General features: G+C 35.6%; 1 protein-coding gene across 1 annotated transcript in view; it reads right to left on the reverse strand.

Annotated features, from left to right (window-relative positions):
- The window catches only part of LOC113233610 (homeobox protein SIX2-like), a 23259-nt gene extending 4783 nt beyond the window's left edge, over positions 1 to 18476 (reverse strand). The window contains exons 1-5 of the mRNA XM_026468763.1: positions 18342 to 18476; positions 15707 to 16372; positions 14299 to 14456; positions 5016 to 5145; positions 3689 to 3814 (exon numbers count right to left, since the gene is read on the reverse strand). Coding sequence (XP_026324548.1) covers positions 3689 to 3814; positions 5016 to 5145; positions 14299 to 14456; positions 15707 to 16350 — 1058 coding nt within the window. The 5' untranslated portion in view covers positions 16351 to 16372; positions 18342 to 18476. The remainder of the gene's footprint in view (positions 1 to 3688; positions 3815 to 5015; positions 5146 to 14298; positions 14457 to 15706; positions 16373 to 18341) is intronic.
- Positions 18477 to 23622: the final 5146 nt, after the last annotated feature.

The raw sequence follows: 23622 nt of genomic DNA on the forward strand, positions 1-23622 counted from the left end.
AAAAAAAAAAATCACAGAAACCATTTGAAAAAAGTTTCATTCGAAAACCTCAAACCATGAAGATTCTATGAAAATTAAAAGAACCTATTGCAATAAAACGGCAATTTCATACTTTAACCCCTAATACTTCGCTTTGTTTGAAAAAACAAATATTCGCGATTTAAATCCGGAAAAATAGTTTCATTTCCTATGTGTAACAATCGCGAAAACCTAAGAACTCGATATATTATTATTATTATGTGCAAGTCTACTTGTTCTCTGGACATTGTACATTTCGTTCGTTCCTCTTCGCTGTGGATGTCAGATCGACTGTTGTTTGATTTTATATTTCGAAACGAAATAAGGTATATAAATTTCCAAAACACCTTTACATGGGCATTAATTGTATTGCATTAGTTTTGAATAATTAATTTAAATTAGTTTTGAATATTTGAGAATATAGGTAAACATTACGAAATTATTCTCGTAATGTACTATATTCTCTTTTCGCTATATAATCACAACGGACTCTGTTCTTCGGATAAGTCGATATTATTTTTATTAATATGTACAAAACATGAATATATAACACTCTAATACTATTTTGGTGTCATAGATAAAGGTAGAAAGTTTTGATCGCTGATTATTCCCTTCCCCAACTGTGTTTGTTTTAATGAGAACGTTACTTAGGCACTTTATTATGGTCACACAAAAAACTACCAAAATTAGTGAAATACTAATTTAAAAAAATGATGTCGTTTTTGTTGTAGTCCTTTCCAAAAACAATTGTCCCTTAGGCCGGTCGTTAAGGGCTATTAATCAATAGTACAAAGGGCACCGATTGTCACAAAATTAAACACATGTGCGAAAATGAGTGACAATGCCATTAAGCACCAATTTTGTCGACTATGTTTATTTGTAAAGATCTCTGCTTCTGTGTTACTACTTCTACATTTTACCCGGAAATTCGACAGAACACTGCTGCCAAAAAATGTTTATAGAATTTGTCAATTAAACGACTTAAAAAAAAGGAGGAGGTTCTTAATTCGAATGTATGTTTTGCTTTCGATAATATAGACGCATAACATAATTTATACACATAATAATTATACAATAAAAATTATTATTTCGAATCATATAGCACTTTACCACTTGCTCTGTCGGTGTAAAAGGTATAATATTGTTATAAAAATTCGCTTCAATTCCGTTCCGCCGCAATATAAATTGAGCCAAATAGACCAACGTGGTGGGTTCGGGCTCGAACTTTTTTCCACAGAGGAAACTCATACCCAGGAATGAGATGCGAATAATTGATGACTGTCTAAAATGTGTTGCACGCTGTATATGTGATATGTTGTATATATTAGTATATTCTTAATAAAAATAGATGGCACTACCTATACGTAAAACCTTCAATTTTCAGGTTAATTTTGTTTACGAAATTTCGGTGGCATTTTTTATTCTTTAATATTCTACAATATTATCATGAAGTATTAATAATATTCGAGTGCAATACACTGAAATATTATTTAATATTTCACGATGATAATATTCGAATACTTAAATGGCGCGGTTCTTTTACCGTATACAAGGATTTACCTTATTTATTATAATAATCTCAATACACGTGACTGTCAAAATCAAGTCCACATGATTATAATTATCTAAAATTAAGTTTCAGTTAGGTTAATTATTGAAGTGAATATACGATAAAAAACAATTGTTTTTTACCACTTATTGCAAACAATACTAACATTCAAACAAAAAACTATGTCGCCCGAGTTGCAACATAAATAAAATTTTAAAACTTCATTCGTTTATAAGGGGCCATTGTTCTTTGCTTATTACCGAACAAACTTAAACTTACAGTCGACAAAAATTTAATCGCACTAAAAACTAAATTTTCTTAAACAAAAGTACTGAAATTTGTATATTATTGACTGGTTTTTTAAGTTTGTACGCTTTCAAGGTCTGTGAGTGTTTTTGTTTTGGTTTCGTTTTTTTAGGCTCGTGATAAGCTGGCTCCACATTAACAATACTCTAAAAAGTAGAGAAACTATTCTCTTGGCTACTAACTACAGCGCTAGAATTACATCAGTCGGATCTTCAATAATAAAATGAGGAAATTCATTACTTTTTAGGAAACTGACATAATACATTTAAAATAACGGATAGTGTGTAAAATACAATAAACCGCATTCATCCTCTAATACGCCACCCAACGAAAAAAGAATTATCGAAAACGGTTCACAAAATGTCAAAGCAATCGCGTAAAATACACAAAAAAATACTGTCGAATTGAGATCCTCCACCTTTTTTGAAGTCGGTAAAAAAAAAGGTACATAGTATTGTCAAAAGCACATCAAATAATGGACTAAAGACTTGGCATACGCCTTATCTACCTAAAACTCAGGAAAAGAAAAATTCACAAGATTTTTGTATGTAAACGTTTGCCTTTTCTGTAACGGAAATAATTTAAATCATTCAGTCAACAATACCATGTTTGGTACAGTCAAGAGCACATCAAGCTTGACACTTTCGACTTTGGATCGTTCTTGTTGCAAGCGGCATAAAGTTAAATTTAAACCTTTAGTATCAAGCTTGGCGTGCTCTTGATCCTGTAAAAAATGGTGGAGTTTTTGTATTTACACATTTACACGGATTAATTTTAATTTAAAAGTATATTACGGTTCGAGTTTCTTAATTATTTGTTATGTGTTTGTTTGACAGTTGCTTCAGCTGCACAAGTCCGATCGTGTGTGGAGTACTACTGCCACCTTTGGGATGGCTCTGCTACATACCAACTGGCCATCTTGGATTCAATTGACAATCGTGGCAAGCGACTCGGAATTAGTAGAGGCGAAACTGCAGAGCCTTGAACATCGTCGTAAAGTTCCCTACTTATCGGTATTTTACGGGACATATCACGGAGAGTGTGCGATGGAATTACACGATTTAATTCCGCCTTCCCCTTTCAATTATTGAGGGACTAGACGTAGGATTGGCTTCCAACCCTATGTTGTAGATATTCCACATTTATATGGCGAACGGCTATGGAGTGGAATGCCCTGCCTGCAGATTTGTTCCCTGAACGTTATAACTTGGACCTTTTCAAGGCGAGATTGAATAGGCATTATCTAGGTGTGCATGCTCCATCATCGACCTCATCGTCACTTTCCATCAGGTGAGATGGGGGTCAAATGCACACTTACATTTGAACAAAAAAAAACCTTTTTAACATAGATAATAAATACATTATCTGCATATATTTGAGATTAGATTTAAGCTACTGGCTCTATAACTAATGCTTAATAGATGAATAATAACATTTTAGACTAGGCCCGCTCTTATTACAAACGTAATAGAGTAGAATTTTAATCTTAAATGACAAGCTCGATGCGCTCTTGACCATGTATCAGCCATCTCATGCGATTAATCTATTACCAAATATGATAAATTTCTATATGACATGAAAAGCGATATAATATACTTTATTTCTGTTCCGTTTGATTTTTATTTTTTTATTTTGTGTGCACCATGCGTCTGTGGGGATAATTCGCATGTCGCCAATTTAAAAAAAAAATATTTTACGGAATTGGAATAATGGAGTACTTTGTCTAGTAAAACCGTATGTAAGAATATCCACGGAATAAACGTCTCGAGTTTTGGCGTCAACTTCATACAAATAATTAAGATTTATTATGCTCACGGTCGATTGGGCTGTTGTTGCGGAGTACGATCTCTCTGCCGCCTGTTCTTGAACCAATTTGAAACTTGCGTCAGGGTTAACCCTGTTTTCTGCGCTAAGGCTCGCTTCTCATCGGGAGTTGGATATCTGAGTAAAACATAAGGATAAAACACTTTATCATTATACACTATATCGAATGAACACATCTACAATTATAAACAGGGTGGAAAAAATCAATAGAACTTGAAAAGCAACTACCTTAAATGCTTAAGATAACTTATTTTACTTATAGGAAACATTCTTTTATTTTTCTTAATATGAATAACTGCATTCACATTTTTTTTTAAAAAAGCTTACCTGAGCAGAGAATCGAACCAAACTAAACAAACTCTATTTTATATACTAATCAATACGATCAACGATAAGAACAAAATCTCTGTAATGAACATTGGGTCTTAGGGTCGTATTCCAGAACTGTACTCAATGCTCAAGTCAGGATTTGAGCAGACTTGAGTATGATTTCAAGCACTGGAAATACGACCCTAATGGCAAGGACTTGAGTATGATTTTCAGTGCTCACTGCAATACTCAAGTCCTTGACTTGAGCATTGAGTAGAGTTCTAGAATACGACCCTTACAATTGAAAACGTTCTATCTATCCTATCTAATCTAACATTTCTATAGTGTACAATTGAAGACGTCCTATCTATCCTATCTAAAGTAACATTACTATCGAGTTTAACACGAAGGTCACGTAGATACACTAAATATGCACATAACATTGTTATTGGTGCACATAATTTCAAAAAAATGTCTGCGTCAACCCCAAAATCTTCTACAGTTTCAAAAGAGTTATCCACCTTTTGTAAATTATTTTTTTTGTAAATACATGGCTCGTAAAAATTACTTTTCAGCTTATCAAAAAATCTGTGAATTAAATTATTGGAATAATAAAAGTATGTTTCCTTTAAGTAAAATCAGATATCTTAAGCATTTAAAGTAGTTTCCCTTCACGTCACATTGATTTTATCCACCCTGTATATTTCAAAGATTGTAACTTTTATATTTATTCCTTTTATAATATTCTGTTTTTAACTCTTCTAGTTGAAGGTTTCCTTCTGTTTTTTTACAGTGACAGACACTGTTAAATTCGCACCCCCTGTTGTCTCCACGATTTAACCTCACGGGTGAGTAAACGATTTATTAAATTGATATTTTGTACAGTCAGCATATCAAACTTGACACTTTGGGATTTTGTTCAGTTTCTATCGTGAAAGGCATAGAGTTACCAAACCAGAAACCATTAAATATCAAGTACAAAATGCTCTTGATCCTGTACCATTTGTACCTGTTTCTGTAATAGCAGTCTTTTAGCGCATTCCGACTTTTCTCCTTGAAGCAGTAGACAGTCTCCTCGCCATCCCAAATGGTCTTCGGCAATGGATACTTCTTGCGAAGTCTGTATTTATCTACAGCTCCTATTGGCAAAAATTCGAAAATTCCACGGATTAAAAATTAATAAAATTTGTACCCAATATATAGAAACTTGATTCGAAAACAAGCAATATCTTTATTTATATTCAACAACATGATGTTATTACTACCATGATATTCATTTAACAATATCTAAATGAATACTAAAAAAATACTATTTTTTTTATTATTAAACAATAAGTTAAAATATACAGGTAAGGTACAATAAAAGCTTAAAGACTAGAAAGTAAAACTAGGATTTTTAAATTATATGAATAAAATTGGGTCCCCGCGGCAAGGTGTCCAAGATGCTAGCAGCGTTCCCCTTTGTATAGCTATGGTAATGCGTTAGGCAAGGTGGCTGACGGCCCTTGGGTTTTCACAGTCTATTAATTTTTAACCTACTTCAAAAAAGGAGGAGGTTCTCAATTCGACTGTATGTTTTTTTTTGTATGCATGTTACGCGATAACTCCGGTATTTGTGAACCGATTTTCATGATTCTTTTTTTGTTTTGGAAAGGAGGTACTTCCATAGGGGTCCCATTTCATTTTGAAGAAAATCATCCACCTCTAAGAGTGGCTGTGCACGTATGAAGATTCATTTTTATAAATAGCGCCTAAATTTTACTTAAGGAGCAATTATTTTATTGGTTGATTTTGCTATTTCTCCAATTCAAGGCGTTTTTCTGTCAATGTACTTTGAGTAGTGAGAAGCGATTTTTATTACTTCCAGTGTCAAGTCCTGTATAGTGGCGAACTAGGGGATATTTCAAGAAATCTTAGCAAATAGACGTAATTCCTCGTACTTTTGAAGTCGGTTTTTTTAGTACTCTGTACTGAGATTATTTGGATTAAGTTTTGTACACATGAAGGGCACCAGGATCCCACGGGCCAAGGGTTTCGACTCCAAAGGCTGTAAATAGGTAGTCTAGCTAGTTCTGGTCCTTATAACTCTAAATTCGTTGAATTTCCATTCTCACCTACTCAATAAAATATCCATTACTGCTAAGTGCAATAAGGTCGGTGGTCAGTACGTATGTCATTGGAGGCTGTATAGTGTTGGGTCATGGGAAAATTTTCATTTTGAAAAAATAATGTTTGTCCAGGTATTTTTCCAATATTGTTTTGTGTTGTTTTGGCTTCTGTCCCACTGAGGACAATTCTGCCAATGTTTAATTTTCCACATTCGACGTTGACGCCAAGTTGACGCCTATCAAAAGTTGAAGTTACTGAACGAAAACGATGAAGCCATTAAAAAGATTTTTCCGCTGTTATGAAATCATTTTAAATCTCGTTTTTCTTTATGTGGCTTTTATATAAACTAGTTTACTTAATAAAAATAAAACTTCAAAAATATTTCTAAACGTAGACCCTTATATGAACCTTTGAAATTATATTTTTCCAATTATTCGGAAAATTTTCCACTATTTAAAATTTTTCGGGAAATTACGTAACAGTATTTCTGTAGTGAAAATATATGGAACATTGTGAGTAAGGTACCCTCTCAATTATGTAATATTGAATCTTACAGATACCCGTTTCTACACGCTACGATGTCTCCAGTGACCTGGCAATCAGCCTGAAAACCAGCAATATGCTGCTTTTTCTTCGATATAGATTTAAGCAAACATTTAATTTTAAATGTTGTATGTTATGTGTTGAAATATAAAGTCTTTTTGTTTTTATTTATTTTTTTTTTTTTTAATACTCAATTATACTACAAAGGTTTATACTCGATGGGTTTAGGTAATCAACTAAATGTAAACAAACCATAATGAAGTATTGTATGAGGCATTACCTGTATACTTATTGTAAAATTATAATGAACTTTAAAAATTTATATAAATATAATATTTAATTAAAGATGTTTTTCCATATTCTAAGTACGAAACTCACCACTAAATATTGTATTGGACCATGTGACAGCTGAAGATTGTTTACTTTTTAAACCTTTATATTATAGTTTGTAATTATTATTCATATAAAGATCCAACAAATACAAAGTAAATTCCTTCAATATGACCCGAAACCGAAGTCATTGGCTACAGCTACATCAACTACGGATCAAGCCAGCAGACCTTAGAAATAGTATCATACGTCATACGTCCAACATATTTTTATAAATCTCCGGGACCTAATGTCGTTTTACAAAGGTAGTACCAATGCTTTTTGTATTTACTCCAAATAAGAAACTAACGAATAATTAAAGAATAAGAAACTATGCTATGGGATAAATACAGATCTTCTGGCTCAGGCGATGATTACATGAAATTCCGTGAGATTAGCAACAGGTGTGTTGCTCGATCTAAGAAAGAAGCGTATACGAATCAAAAATACTGGAACATGGTGACAAAGCCTTCTACTCTCACATACGCCGATGCACATCTACCAAAGGAAGCATCCCATCAGCAATTAGCAGTTATAATGGAGACATAGTAATGAATCCCAGTGGTATAGCGGAGGTGTCTGCAGAGGAATTTTTAACAGAATTTTTAGGAATTTTTACATTCACGGTAAATGTGCAAGAAACTATGATAAAATTGAACACACAATCCTCTCCTGGACCTGACAAACTACCAAGTAGCATTCTCAAACACTGTGTAAAGGTCTTAGCTCCCACTTTGACAGAACTAATGAATAAATCTTTCAAAACGGGACATTTGCCTCAAGATTGGAAGCACGCTATAGTTACTCCAATTTATAAAAAAGAAGACAAGACTCAACCAGGAAATTTTCGTCCCATAAGTCTCACCAGTGTTGAGGTCAAAATTATGGAAAGAATTATTTGTGATCGACTAAATCAGTTTTTGAATCGGGAATGTATAATATCAACCAAACAACATGGATTTTTACGAAAAAGATCAACTGTTACAAATTTGTTAACATGTGTGAATGCATGGAGCAAAGAACTTGATAATAAGAACCCGGTGGATGTAGTGTACCTGGAATTTGAACGCGCTTTTGATAATCAGCGCCTCTTAATGAAGCTAGATCACTTCGGTGTATGTGGGACTTCTACTTAACTGGATAGACAATTATCTTAAAAACAGAACATTCCAGGTAAGTGTCGGTAACTCCCTGTCGCAACTAAATCGCCGCAGGGATCAATGCTCACTCTCCATCTATTTGGATATATGTAACAGATCTAGTTGAGCTCATAGATTCCAATTGTGCCTATTTTGCAGATGATGGAAAGTTTTTTGCAAATCGTAATCTAAATCGTATATAAGACTGGACCAAAGATTAGATTATCAAATTGAATGCTTCAAAATGTAGCATTTTGCATCTTGGTAACAATAACCCCAAAGTCACATACAACTTGCATGGAAATACCTTAGCCGCAGTCATCATCATCTTGGAGTCAATATCGCATTCAATTTAAAGTGCGGTGAGCATATCACTACAATAATCAAGAAAGCTAACTCCTATATCTATGTCATACGCAGATCGTTCCAAACAATGACAGTAGACGTGTTCCTCAAAATCTATAAGACCTATATACGGCCACTGCTGGAATACGGATATCAAGTGTGGAGCCCTTATTTCCAAAAAGAAATAAAACTTCTTGAAAACGTCCAGAGGAAGGCAACTAAAATGCCACAGGCTCTTCGACGCAAATCCTATGAGGAGAGACTACACGTATACGCCTCACTACTCTGGAAGAAAGACGCCTTCGTGGTGACCTCATCGAGACTTATAAAATTGTGACGAGTCAGTACAATCTACCAGCAATACAAGGCGTCTTTAAAAGAAAAGAAAACTTTAAACCGTCACGTGGCCACCATCTGAAACTAGTTCGTGCACCTTCTAAAACTCCTGCTGCACACGATTTTTTCAGCAACAGAGTGGTGCACAATTGGAACATGCTACCGGAAGATGTTGTTTCTGCTGTCTCTGTTAATGCCTTCAAAAACAAGCTCGACAACTGGCTACGAAAGAGTGAATTAGTGCTAAAAAAGTGAACTAAAACAAACGATATAAATTTCAACACTGATGTAGAAGACGACCAGCTTTCGCTGGTATATCAGCGAAAGCTGCTCGTCTATAATCAAATAAATAAATAATCGAATTCTAGAGGCGTCAAATTAAAATTACAAAAAAATAGGAAATGAAACTTTTTTTTTGGAATCTAAATAGCATATCGCGCCCTTTACACCCGTGGTCACGGCTGACTGATTATTGAAACCCCGAAACGTTGGTTTATTTGAAAAAACAAATATTCGTGATTTAGATGCGTTGAATGACCTGAAAAATTTGTGGATTTACATTCATTTTTGCCAAGTTTTGTTGAAATCGGTTAGCATGGGTGAAATCCAATTAAACGAATTCATTTCAAATTTGAAAGGGACCACTACTGAGGTATCCCCTTTCCAACAAAAAAGAGAATCAACGAAATCTGTTCACAAATGTCGTAGTCATCGCGTAACCTAAAAAAATACAGAAATCGGTCAAAATAATTATAACTTTTTTATTAAAACAAAAACCGAGTTTGTTTATCGGCTTTTTTATAGCAGTTAAATTTATTTGTCAAATTTAATTGCGATCGGTTAACGGAAAGGGATTCATCCCTTACTTTGCCACCCTTAGACGTGAAATATTTTCATCAAATTTATATGAAACCAATACTGACGTACCGTCTTTCCAGCAAAAAGGAATCATCAAATGCTTCACAATTGCCGGAGTAATCGCGTAACACACATAAAACCAATACACAAATAACTAGTCGAATTGAGAATCTCCTCCTTTTCGAAGTCGGTTAAAAATAGTACTTTAGCATCTAAAATAACAATCCACCAGTTAAGGACTCTGTGGGAGAACGGTTGCTACTCTTTTTTTATAATATCGAGTGCGGGACGAACAAGTCATGCGCCTGATGGTAAGCTACACACGCCTGTTCATAACAGTTGCAGTGCCACTCACACTGCACTGCCACTGCGCCCGTCACCCTGAGACATAAGTTGACAAGTCCCATGAGCCTGTAATTTCAGCAGCACCCTTACCCTTCAAAATGGAAACGTAGTAATGCTGATACTGCTTGACGGCAGAAATTGGCGGCAACTTAAAACTTTGACGGTCATGATATTCGTTATAATGAGTGTAGCGTTTTAGTCTAAACAATTTTCCTATCGCCGGACTACCTGCTCCGCGTCCAAACTATTCTACGGGTCTACCACACCTGAGTTCTCCGCGCTCCTGGGGTCTGCCACCTCGGCAAATTTACCACCTTGGCACACCGCGCTCCTGAGTTCTTCGCGCACCTGAACAACCCTTGGCGTCTGTGACCACCACACGTAACGCGCGTGACCTATAGTACCGGCACGTTATGATGACCGTTGTGACGTTTCTTCGCTCATCAAGTTTCGTATTAATTCATAACTATTTTGAAGCATATAATTGATATACATTGTTGTCAATAGTGTAAAGTGCAGTAAAATTTATGGAATGTATAATTTTACGACACAACTTGGCATTTGTTCTTCGCAATTTTTAAAAATGAAATCTAATACGATCGTCACTTAAGGGATCGCTTGCCTGCACAAAGCACAACTTATTCATAGGGCGCACTATACTTTTCTGGAACTGGCCGCTTACATAAACAATATTTAAAAAGTAATTACAACATTTGAAAATGGAACTCTTTGGCTGTAGAATACAGTTTGTTTCATCTGACTGTAATTTGTTTTTACATTGTGGCGTCATTTTAGAAATTGGTTGTCTACATCACCATGGATTTAACTCGTGAAAATTTTCGTAGTATGATTTTCTACGACTTTAAGTGTAAATTAACAGCTAAGCGGAGCTTCGCTCGGCTTCAAACTGCTTTTGGCGATGAAGCACCACAGAAGATGACTATTTATAGCTGGTTTGCAGAATTCAAACGCGGTCGTGTGAATCTCAGTGACGAATTTCGTGATGATCACCCGTCCACTGCTGTGAACAACAAAAACATCGATGCTGTGCGCCGTATGATCAAAACAGACAGACATGAGAAATACCATGAGATTCGGGCATCTTTTATTTTTTTTATTAGGCATAGGCATGAGTCAAATACAATCAATACTACACAAACATTTGGTTGTGAAAAAGCTGTGGTCTCGGTGGATCCCACACAACTTGACTGAGGCTTAAATAACGGATCGTGTCACTTGGTGCAATGCCATGCTTACCAGATTCAACGAAGGGGCGTCAAATTTGGTGTGGGACATAGTAACAGGTGACGAAACATGGATTTATAGTTACGATCCCAAAACAAAGCAGCAATCTATTGCTGCTTTGTTTTGGGTTATTGTTGCTTTGCGTATGGGTCTTTCGAGATGAGCCGAAACCAACCAAAGTGGCACGCGTGCAAATTGTCTCTAAGCGGATGATTGCTTTTTTTTTAGTAAAACTGGACACGTGGCTACTGTTGCTTTGGAGAATCGTTATACTGTAAATAGTGATTGGTACACGACCATTTGTTTGCCGGAAGTTATTGACAAACTCCGTAAAAATAACCTTAAACGCCGTATCATCTTGCACCACGATAATGCCAGTTCTCACACGGCCAGATAGACAAATGAATTTTTAAAGGTGAACAAAGTTGACCTTATGAGCCATCCCGCGTACAGTCCCGACCTGGCTCCTTGTGACTTTTATTTATTTCCAAAAATTAAGAACCAGTTACACGGTCAACGATTTTCATCACCTGAAGAGATTGTCACTGAGGAGTGGCATAAATGTTTTCAAAATTGTTTCACTCGCATGAAAAAGTGCATTAACGCTAACGGAGAATATTTAGAGAAACAATGAATTCATTTCAGAACATTTATAGTATTTTTTCTTATTCATTCCGGAAACTTATAGCCATCTCACGTATCTCCGACAATCTCGCGTTAAAGTTAAATGCGAAACAAAGCAGTTTCGAATTGTCGATATACTAACTAAACCTTTTTAATTTCGTTTTATTAAAACTTTTAAATCAGCTACCCCTTGCAGTACTAGTTATAAATCTAAAAACTTATAGTAGTGACTCGCATTTGATTACATTTTTTTCGATAATCAAATGAGATTTGATGTCACTATTGTAATCTATCAAAACGGCCATCATAGCATAGCCGGTACTGTAGTGATTTCATAGTCTAAGCATTACGCTAAGAGTTCACTTAGCTAAAATTAGGGTAAGGGACAGCTCGCTTTGCGAACGCGAGCTGGACGAAGGAACTCCGAATCACATTTTCTTCAGTTATAACACGTACACACGTACACGTAACAAGTACACCGTCTCCTTGTACGATATCCTCCCCTCACTCATTCCCAAACCCACAAATTTTAATACGATTTTAAATCTTGTGGATGTGTCTTGCAATGTCCTTTGCGATTATATATAACCAGCAATAACATAAAATTATAATTTGTTCGTCCTGCCTAACATACCTACTAACTTTGTCTATATATATTGTTCTCTGTCCCTTTTAGTCAATTCAACAGCTCTGCAATTTTAAAATCTAATAAGAAAGTATTTTTATATCACATTGTGCTCTCATAATACTCACTGAATAGCGGTCTACAGAAGCCCTTAAAAGTATTAAGTGGAAACTCGATACTGGCGAAATCTAAAGAGTAGCGCCATTAAGCAAAAAGAAGAAGAAGATTACGCTAAATGTCTCCAACGTACGCGAAATCACTAAGCGACCTCTCCGTTGTCTCTACTCACCCCTAAAATTTGTAAACCTACGAAATATAAGTGTAAAACCATCCGTGCGTTTTCATTTATAGTCTGTAGACTCCTAAACCGTGACGTTTCAGTATGTACCTAATCGTAAAAAGTTTCAAACTAACAGATGCGTGATATCAAGTGTACAGTTCATATTACTTGAGACAAGACCTAAATATTTCTTTCCTAATTGGCTTTCAACGGATTGTGCAACGTAAACAAACATTTTGTGCCTACTTAGGCGATTAACACACTGCACGCCACACTCCGCGCCACGCGACGGAGCGCGTGACGCGGAATCACGCGCGCGGTGGCGGAGACGCAGATCTGCGTCAACGCTCGGTGTAATCTGCGCGGGGGCAGCGGTCTAGCGGGCCCGCGTCACTTAAAGTACTCGCTTCGCAGTTGATCGCCATAGCGATTGTTTAGGTAGCCGAGATCCTTCTTTGACAAGAATGGTTAATAATACAGAACTCATTCAGGACGCTGCAGTTATACTGTCTATTTGGTTTTTGTTTACTCAAATAAAAAGACACCGAAGATATTGGATACATAACTGGATAATTTCAACTCCATTACAAAGATTTAAGAAAATGTGAAGATAAATTTGGTCCATTTTCAATAGCAAATATAAATTTATCGACGTCGAGATCTATTGTAGAAAACTGAACATGTCCTTAAGCTTAAAAATCTGCGCGGTGGTGCGGAGCACAGTGTGCCATACCCTGCGGTTCGCCGCGCCCCTCCGCGCGGGGACGCGGTAAAACCGCGCGGGCCGGAGAGGCGTTGTCAGTGTGTTCGACAGACGGCGCGTGTTTTCCATATAAACTGAGGTACTTCAGTACAACGTTAAAAACTGCAGCTCCGCGCTCCGTCGCGTGGCGCGGTGCAGTGTGATAATCGCCTTACAAAACGTCTTGAATACATTTGTAGATATAACTATTGACTTCTTTGGTTTATGCGATTATTACGCGTAGGAAATGAAGTATACAGGACACGAAACGTTGGTTTGTTTGAAAAAACAAATATACGACATAATGAGACGAAAAGAAAATCATCACATTCATACGTCCCACTGCTGGGCAGGGTTTAGGCTATAGTCCGCTGTCCTTTTTCTTCACCGAAAACTACCTACGAGAAGGACATAGGCTACTTTTTGTTACAAAAATGAATCTTAAATAAGGTGAAATAGAGAATGAAAGTTTGTACGGAAAACCATTAAATCTATGAAAATTGGTAAAGTACAATAGGCTACTCCAAGTACTTATTCTAAACGAAATCGCAGGCACCAGCTAAGTAGTACATAGTTATTACTGCGTTTCGTTAGCTTGCTATATGTTTTATGTCGACCGTCTTCATAATTTCTACTCATAATCGTTGAAAACCTACCTATACACAGTTCGGTATCTGGTAATTGGTATGATTGTTTTTCGCATAATTATATTAAATTTCTTTTTTTACTTACCCAGCGCCCGGCCTCGGACCTTTTCGGCTTCCAAATAATGCGCCTTAAACCACAGGTTCTGCAAGAAGGCGTGATGCCGTGGAGGAAAAGAGTGGGCTTCCAGTATCGCGTATAACTCTTGAAATACGCCTCGATGGAAAGCGACTAGCGCCCGAGCTCTGTATACAAATTTTGGAAATAGAATAAATAATAATAAATAACGCACACGCTCATCGCCCCGCACTAGGAAAATCCTGTATCACGAATATATTTTTTGATATCATAATTCGCACTATTAATACAATAGTGTATTAAATTTAAAAGTGTATTTTCTCACAATCGACGAAAAACAAATTACTCGCTTCCCGTGAAAGATCTGTGTAAATTTATATATCTAAGTTATTTCCTACTTGCCAAGTATACATATTTAAAAAGAAAAAATAGTTTCATATTTTTGAATAAGGACTATTTTGACGAGAACTAGCTCACATAAAGCGTGTCTCATTTTGAGTTAAGTAGATATCTTTTAATTGTTTTTTACCATATTCTAACGACGGTTTTATTGACATGTATAGAGTCAAATTTTACTTTATTTTGTGTTATAACACTATTGTAATAGCAGTGCGATATAATAGGACGGACAAGTGCGCGTGGTGATAATCGTCACGTCTGTCAATAACATTTGCAGTGCCACTCAGAGCTTTAAATCTCAAAGACCTGAGGGGTACTGCCACTGAGCCAGTTACCCTGAGACTTAAGTAAGTAAGGGGCTTTATAATTAGTGTAATTATCAGGTTAGTTTTCTCTGCTTAATTTCGGTGGCAATTTTTATTATGTAAATTGCATTATCATGAAATATTGAATAATATTTTCAGGTTGCTACACTGCAATAATAAATAATTTAGTAGCAGTAGAGCTCCGTGTGAAAAAGTTCGCCCAGAGAAGTACTGCCACCTTAACTATTTCTGTCGCCAAGCAGTAGTGTGAGAGTTTGTGATTTAAAACTCTGATTGGTACTGCAACTGTTATGGACAGGCGTGTCGCTTTCCATCAGGCGCACGACTTGTTCGTCCCGTCACTTAGTTTTTATAAAAAAAAAATAGTTTGTGATAATATCCTAGAATATTTAAATAATAATGGTGGAATATTTCTTGAAATTTAAATGGGACCACATCTGAGGTACCTTCTTTCTAACAAAAAAAGAATCATCAAAATTGTTTCACAAATGGCGTAGTTATCGCGTAATATACATTCAAAAAAACATAGAGACGAATTGAGAACCTCCTCCTTTTTTTAAAATCGGTTAAAAACTATCCTGAAAATCACACTACTAAGCTGACTTCAAAATTATTAACTAAACAAAAATGGCGATAACGCGCACGTAAATTCAACCGCGGATTTCTATCATTCATAATGTTTACCAACATACCTCAGAACGGTTTCGTTTCCACGCAACAGTTCACTCGGCGGCAGGCTCCACAGGAAAGCGGCTAACTTTTCAATATCTCCTTTTTGTTGCAACGCTTCGCACAAACACTGCACTTGTTCGGAATTAAAGTTCAAACACCTTCGCATATTTCCGCTCTCATTCTCACCAAAATATTGCGAAACTCTATCTCTGTCATTACTTATATTATTCACATTATCAAAAGATATTTGATTATTCAACTTTATTTCCGACATGGGATTATTTTCATTTTGAACGCAACTTTTTAAGTTATCATTGAAATATCCTGAACGCATTCTTTCTTCATTTTCGATTTGTGAAAAAAAGTTGTCATTCGTTGGCGGGAGTTTGAGTTCGAAGTTTAAATATTTTTTATTCTTCTGCGGCGTTAAGTAATTTTCGAAGGAGATTTTATTACTTTCTTGTAGATAATCTTTTTTTTCATCGTTTCTTGGGGATTTTTGTTTGCAAGAAAAGTACTGTTTTTCATTTATATCTGGTTGGGAATAGAAGGTACCATTTTGACTATCGTACGGGAATGGAGGTAGAGATGTTTCCGATTCGCTGGTGAGGTCACTGGACGGACTGAGGCGGTCAGAACACGATTCTACATTTGTCGATTTCATGATTTCGGGGTATATTAAAAACCTGAAAAGAAATCCGTTATACATTAAGAAGTTAGATTTAGACGTACATTACACCTCGTTGATTTACTATATTTTAAACATTAAAGTAATGCAAAAACTACCCTCAAAACGGAATGTTTTTTGTTCTTCAAATATGTATTCTAAATCATTTTAAAAATAACGATTCCATTTTTAAAACTCGCCTATCTCAGCAGCTCATTATTTTTGGCAGTTCACTGTGAACTCTAACAAAATCGAAGAGTGAATTGACGAAATGTTGGATTGAACGGACATGCTCTATTCCGTTTCATAACATTTATAATTATTATTTAAAAACATTTAAAAAATTTCGACCGTACGGCGTAAAAATAACAGCGTCTGTTTTCAAAACAAGTGTGACACGAACCGGACATATTGGTGAAAACATCGTTTTCGCCGAAATTGATCCGTTTCCTAAAATCCGTTGTGTTTTGAAGTTGTCAGCTAATTTTTAATACAATCATTTTGAAAAATCCTTTAGCAGTAAATTTTAAAAAGTATACTTTATACAGGTAATAAAGAGACTTTAGGTCATTGACCTACTAATACTTTAGGTAGTAACATTTTTCATCGGGCCAGATTAAGGGTCGTATTCTAGAACTCTACTCAATGCTCAAGTCAGGACTTGAGTATGGTTTAAAGCACTCGAAATCATACTCAAGACCTTGCCCTAATGGTCCTATTTCCAGTGCTTGTGTTTCCATTGCAATCCTGACTTGAGCATCGAGTAGAGTTCTAGAATACGACCCTGAGACGTCAATTAGCTAAACTGCCAGATCTTGAATTCTAATTTTTCTTCAATAATTTAATTATCTGACAATTTTTGCGGCAAATCATTAAATATCGTTACGGTGGCAATTTTGAAACTCTTATAATTAAAAGACTTTTACCGCAGATTTGAACTATAACTAAAAAATAAACTATTAACTTAGTTTCAAGCTTTACATTTATTGCAAATTCTTTACAAATTCTTGTCAGCTGTTTTTCGCTTATTGATTTCTAAGTATCAAATTTTGTCTTCACATCAAAATGAATTCATATGAAAATTTCGTTTCTGTTGTCAAAACAACGCATCGTTAAGGTTTGAAATAAATATTGACATGAGATTGATTAACAAAATACGAAGACGTAATAAAAACTTTCTAAATAAATAAATTTAAAAATCAGATCGTTTGTAAACAATATTCGCGGTAAATTTTATCTTTTTTTTTTCATTAATTTGGTACAGATAATTCAACTGCAATATAGAAACACCTCAAGTTTTAAATCCAACGACTTTTTAAAATAAAATAAAATAAAATAGTCTGATTTTTAAAAAAAGAACTACAGGTTTTTGATTCTTAATAAGATATTATTGAAGAGCCTATGTCTCTACTATGTTAGCGATAGCGATAGTTGTTGGTAGCGAAAACGCAAATTTTTCTCAATTATGTAAAGCAAATGATTCACCGCCCCCGTAACCCGGCGGCAGTCATATGAAAAAATAATGTTACATACACAAATTGTACCTTTCGCTCTCCAAAATAGTAATTAAATTCAAAATGATAGTTTTTTTAAATAATTCACAAAATTTTGTTTAATACTCACCATCATTGAAATTGGAATATATTTAATTGGACCGTTACCTTTTTTTAATATTACAGATTTTAAGAAACTGATCTCTTAAAATTCATTTGTTATTTGACGTATTTTTAAAAAGTATTCATTATCTCAAAGTATCCTATGTTATTAGCATTGTTCCAATAAGGTTATGTCCGCCTTTATTAATATTACGTAATTATTAAAAAGATAAGTCCCTACTGTGAGTTACACTTTACACCTAAATATACGCAATGTGTCAAAATTATTTGTTAAAAATTGAACCTTAGAATAATTAACACAACGTTCAGGTTAAGAAACAATAATTTGTATAGCGTAACTCGTATGTTAGTATATTTATAATAATAACTTACCTTTAAAAACAAAAACCAATTTTAGGCACACATTTAATATTGCACTATCAAATTTCACATCGCACCACATTCACAAATTTAAAAAAAGTATTTTAATTTTAAAATCTCAACACACCCTCTCTCTAAGAAGATACGGGGTCAAATAACAAAGGAGGTTTCATTTCAAACTTCGAAGCTATGGGAGAGAAATAGATAGCACGATGCGCAAGAAAGAGACAGTAAATGGGCGGAGCATTCGCCGGGTGTTCCATATAGTTCGGAGTTTGAAATAATCATTTTCTTTTTGTATGCTTTTTATTTGACCTTAAAAAGGCGGGCTTTGCCAGCCAGTTGCTAAGGTCCATTAATGTGCAATTTTCTTTTATTTTTTCAAAATGGCGTGAGTCTTAGGTCTTTTTGAAAAGGAGTTGCTATCAATGTGGATTTTACCTTAAAACATTTGAAAATTTTGCTACAATTTTACATGTTTTAGGTAGAAGCACTGGAAAAAAAAAATTGTCAGCCAAATCATGTGATACAAAAAAAACACATGTTATATTTGTACGATCTTGGGAATTGCTTCGTGACCAAAAGTTTTGAAAATAATACCAACCATTGCATGCTAAAACGTCAGTCTATTTTTAGTTATTCAGTATTTTATAAGAAATACTTATGGTGTTCTAAGCTCTTAAGCTAGGCTTGCCACACTAAAGGGTGCAACTTAATAATCGGATCCAAGGTCCGGTGCTCTGGCCTCACAGGCTCTTGGTGCTCAATAAATATCTACTCATAGCTCGTTCGCGGCTGTTTTACATAGAAAATGCAAGTATTTTTTCGCATTTAAATCGTGTATTTGTTTTTTCAAATAAACCATTGTTTCAGGCCCTTTACAGGTCCCGTGGTCACGGCTGACGCGGTTTGTTTGAAAGAACAAATATTCGCGATTTTTATCCGAAAATAAATTCATTTCCAGCTCGTTGCTACATTATTTTTTTAACCTGAGGTTTGTATGTAGTATAAACGCAGGAAAATGATTGTACATTTGATACGACACGACAACTTCTTTAAGACCATTTTGGAGGGAACGATTGAGGGGAAGAGGCCGACCTAGGCGTAGCCACATAGATCAAATAAAGGAAAAGGCCGGTGTCGTGTCGTATAAGGAGGTTAAGGAGCTGGCTTGTAGGAGAAATGACTGGAAGATGCTCCACCGACAAGAGTATAATTCTTAAGTCTGATGATGATGTATAAACACACATACAAACTTCACGCCTTTTCCCATCGGGGTAGACAGCAACAACAGTCTTCCACTTGCTACGGTCCTGACACACATCTTTCTCATCAACACGCATCAGCGCCTTCATACACGTTAGTTGGTACTATGGCCCTTCATTAGGACGGCCTCAATTTGGTCATGGTATTTCGGTTTGGTCGGCCCTTACCAACTTGCTCGCTCACACTCGCCTTTTAAATCTGTTTCGTCAGTCTTCTTTCATTCATTATCTCTACATATCAGAACTATGTCTTGAATCGAAAATATCTGAGGGGCACTGCCACTGCGCCCGTCACACTGAGACACAAGTTGACAAGTCCCATGAGCCCGTAATTTCTCCAGCACCCTTGCCCTTCAAAACCGTAACACGGTAATGCTGACATTATTGCTTGGCGGCAGAAGTAGGCAAGGTGGCAATACTTCCCTGAAACTCTTTCACAAGGAGCTCTACTGCTATTATACCTTTGAGGTGCAACCTTTGGTGCGAAAGAGTACCATTTACCTTATCGCGCCTTCTCAGAGTCTTCCTTCTGGAAGTCGTTATATAGACTTCAAGGTCAGGTTGGTTGGAGTAAGGACAATTTGTTCAGGTGGGGATTTTCGGACGATTGTAACCTGGATTGTTTGAGCGGCACGATTCAAACGATGGCCCATCTCACATGGTGTCCTCCGTGCCCTAACACCTGCATGCTTGAAGATTTAATGGCCACTACAGTAGCCGCCATTAAATCTAGTAACTAGTGTCGTAACGTGTGCCATCGAAAGGATATGAAGAAGAACCGTCGATCTCTTAATTAAGAAGCATTTGTGCTCCCAAGAAGATTTAGTTCTTTGAATTAGCCATGACCATGGCATTAGACCTGTGTATAAAGTGCTGCATAGGTTAAAACGTTGATTTGTTGGAAAATATAAATACGCGATTTGGTTCCAAAAAATTGTTTCATTCCTAATTAGTTCTTTCAAATTCGGCCATAGCGAAAGAATTGAATTACTTGTACTTTGCCTATTAAAACATTGAACACGGGGTTTCCTCGACAGAAATCATGTAAGTTCATAATTTCATTCTAAATGATGTTTTCCAAAACAAACAATCACCATCAGCATTGCATGCGTTACGTTACTATAAGAACTCACTCTGTATTCCAATTGTACGGCCATGAAACGACGGAGTGCGGTTCATTCGACATAATAACAAATGACATATTTTAGTCGAAATAACGAACAGTGGATTTTTTTTATGATACAATGTGTCAAACAAGTCGTGTGCCTGGTCTTAAACGGCATGTTCCACAGAGATAAATCTATATAGAACGGCGTTGTTGCACTTTTATAAGGGAAGAAGCGTGTCATCTTTTTGACAAACTTCGCCCACTACGTGACCTTGAGAGAACATAAATTAGTGAAATAAATATTTTTCTAAAATCTATCGGTATTGATATTTAACGTACAGGTGATAAAAAAATAAAATAAAAATCAACACGATAGTAAAATTACATTTTAATAGATACATATTTTTAATGAGTTAGGTTACACATACAAATACCAAATAGTAAGCTTTACATGTTGGTAAAACTAATTTGTCCACGGTATACTAATTTTAATTGATAATGTTTTCTTGCACTATCGATTACGATTTATGACTACTAAAAAACATACAGTAACAATAATATTTTTTTCTGTTATTTCAATATAACATGTCTTCAATATTTTGTCGATCATAAATAAATATCTTTACTGCATCATTACTTTACACATGCCAATTGCCATGAGTAGTTGTCAAATTTAATTTGTTAGAAGCCTATACGCAGAGCGTTGAGCGCATTTTACCTAACACGCAATGAAATTTGAATTTAGCTATATTGTGACTGAATGATGAACTAAATTAACTAAAAAATGATTTTTTTTAATTAATTTGTCAATTATTTTTTCGTGTTTACTTTATTAAAACAGATTTTAAGTTACTAAAAATGACTCAACGGTGAAAGGAGATGCCTCCTTTTGACCGAATGATACTAGCACTCCTATTTGAAACAGCACAGTATGGCATTTTGCATGGAATTTGCTACAAGTGCACTGTAGCAGGAATCGACGCATACTGAGGGAGCCTTCAGGAGATTTTGATTATGTGTCAAGATTGTGTCACGCGTGACCCGCCTACGTCGGCGTTTTTTCTAGATTGATTTCTGTACGTCTGTCCATAGCAACTGCTATGGCTACTCAGAGCTGTAAATCGCAAAAGAGGGACACTGCCACTACGCCTGTCACCCTGGCACATAAGTGGCAAAGTCCCTGTGCCTGTAACTTCACCAGCATCATTACTGCTTGGTGGCAGAAATAGGTAAGATAATTTTTATGAGAGAGTTCTAATATTTCGTAAATATAATTTGTTTCATATATTCCGTGTTATGTTCATGGCTTTATTATGCTAAGGTTAATATGTAACTTGCAAATAACTTTCTTTTTCATTTATTTTCCAAAAACAAAATTATTTACATTGGTTCTTAAATCTAACCTACCTACTGCAATCCCTTTAACGGGTTTATACGTAGGTGGCTTCAGTTATTGCACAACATAATGTGCTTTCTTTTAGAAAAACAAAAATAAAAATAAACTAAATTAAAAGAAATAATATTAAAGAAGAGAAATTGTACACTAATAATATTTTTAAATTTTTATTACATTAACTGATATTTCTACTAACAACAAAAACCAACAATATTAATACTCGATCAAATTTTTCATCAAACAGTACTAGAGTATTTTTTGAAGAAAAATACCTTCAATCGGCTTTTGCACTGTTTGTACCTAAGCAAGGTAATATGTTTGGCGCATCAGGAAGCTTGTAATTCTTTGTCCATATAGATTTTTATATTTAGGTAAATTGTAAGTACAATAAACTACGCAAATTAGGAGGTCTCTTTTTTGTTCTAGTTCATGTATTAGTGTGAAGCTTTCGCAAATAGTTATTAGGACAGTATGTTAAAAAAAAAGTTTTTATAATTGTAAGTAAAAATTAACTAATTTGTGTTAGTTTTTCGGATTTCATTATTAATCACTAAGAGATTTCAAAGGTTTTATCGTGTCTATGAGTATTACTTGAAGTTTACGTAAATATTTTGCCTATTCCAATTTCTGATACTGACAACAGCGAGTATTGAGTGAGTTTCAATAGTAGTTCCCCGTATAATGTAGAGCTGTTTCGCGGTATGTGTGAATGCGGTGTTGTGTTCCCACGTGGTTCCAGGTAAACCGGTGACATCTGACTCCGTCAAGCGGTTTAAACGGCGGATGGGGGGTCTTAGAACACCCTGTCCTTAGTAGAGGAGAGTAGTTAAGAAGTTTAAGGCCTTGAAGACGAGATGAGTAATTAAGACAATCCCAACCATGTTACTATTCTCAGAGCACTTTGATGATACATATTTATGACTAATTTGGAATGAAAAGAAATAGGCAATGCCCAATTCTGCCCCATTAATAACTTCTGTATGCAATGTAATGAAAGACGACAGTTAGGTTAGGGGTAGCGGTTAGGGCTCTGTTTGTTAAATGAGGATATCCCAGATTTGATTACTAGTGGAACTAAGTACAAAAACGTGGTTTTTCTAAATTACTTCTAGTCTGGGTGTTCCGGGTAGTGTTTATACAATATTATTTTACCTATTTCTGCAGCCCAGCAGTAATGTTAGCATTAGGTACTGCGTTCCGGTTTTGGAAAGCAAGGGTACTAGTGAAATTACCTGATGGGACTTGTCAACTTACGTCTTAGAATGACGGGCGCAGTGGCAGTGTCCTTAAGATCTTAGCGATTTAAAGCTCTGAATATTGCAACTGCTATCGACAGACGTGTCGTTTGCCATCAGGCGCACAACTTGTTCATCCCGACACTTGGTATCATTTAAAGAAATCTGTAGGCACCTTTATAGAAAAATATGGAAAAAAATTCACCTGTTCCATACCAAATTTCATACCCACCCGACTAAAATATTTTAAAAAATCAATTTTTTCGCGATTTTAGTGGGTTAGGTCCCC

The sequence above is a fragment of the Hyposmocoma kahamanoa genome, unplaced genomic scaffold (genome assembly GCF_003589595.1).
Source record: "Hyposmocoma kahamanoa isolate Upper Pololo Valley unplaced genomic scaffold, ASM358959v1 79, whole genome shotgun sequence".
NCBI lineage: Eukaryota > Metazoa > Arthropoda > Insecta > Lepidoptera > Cosmopterigidae > Hyposmocoma > Hyposmocoma kahamanoa.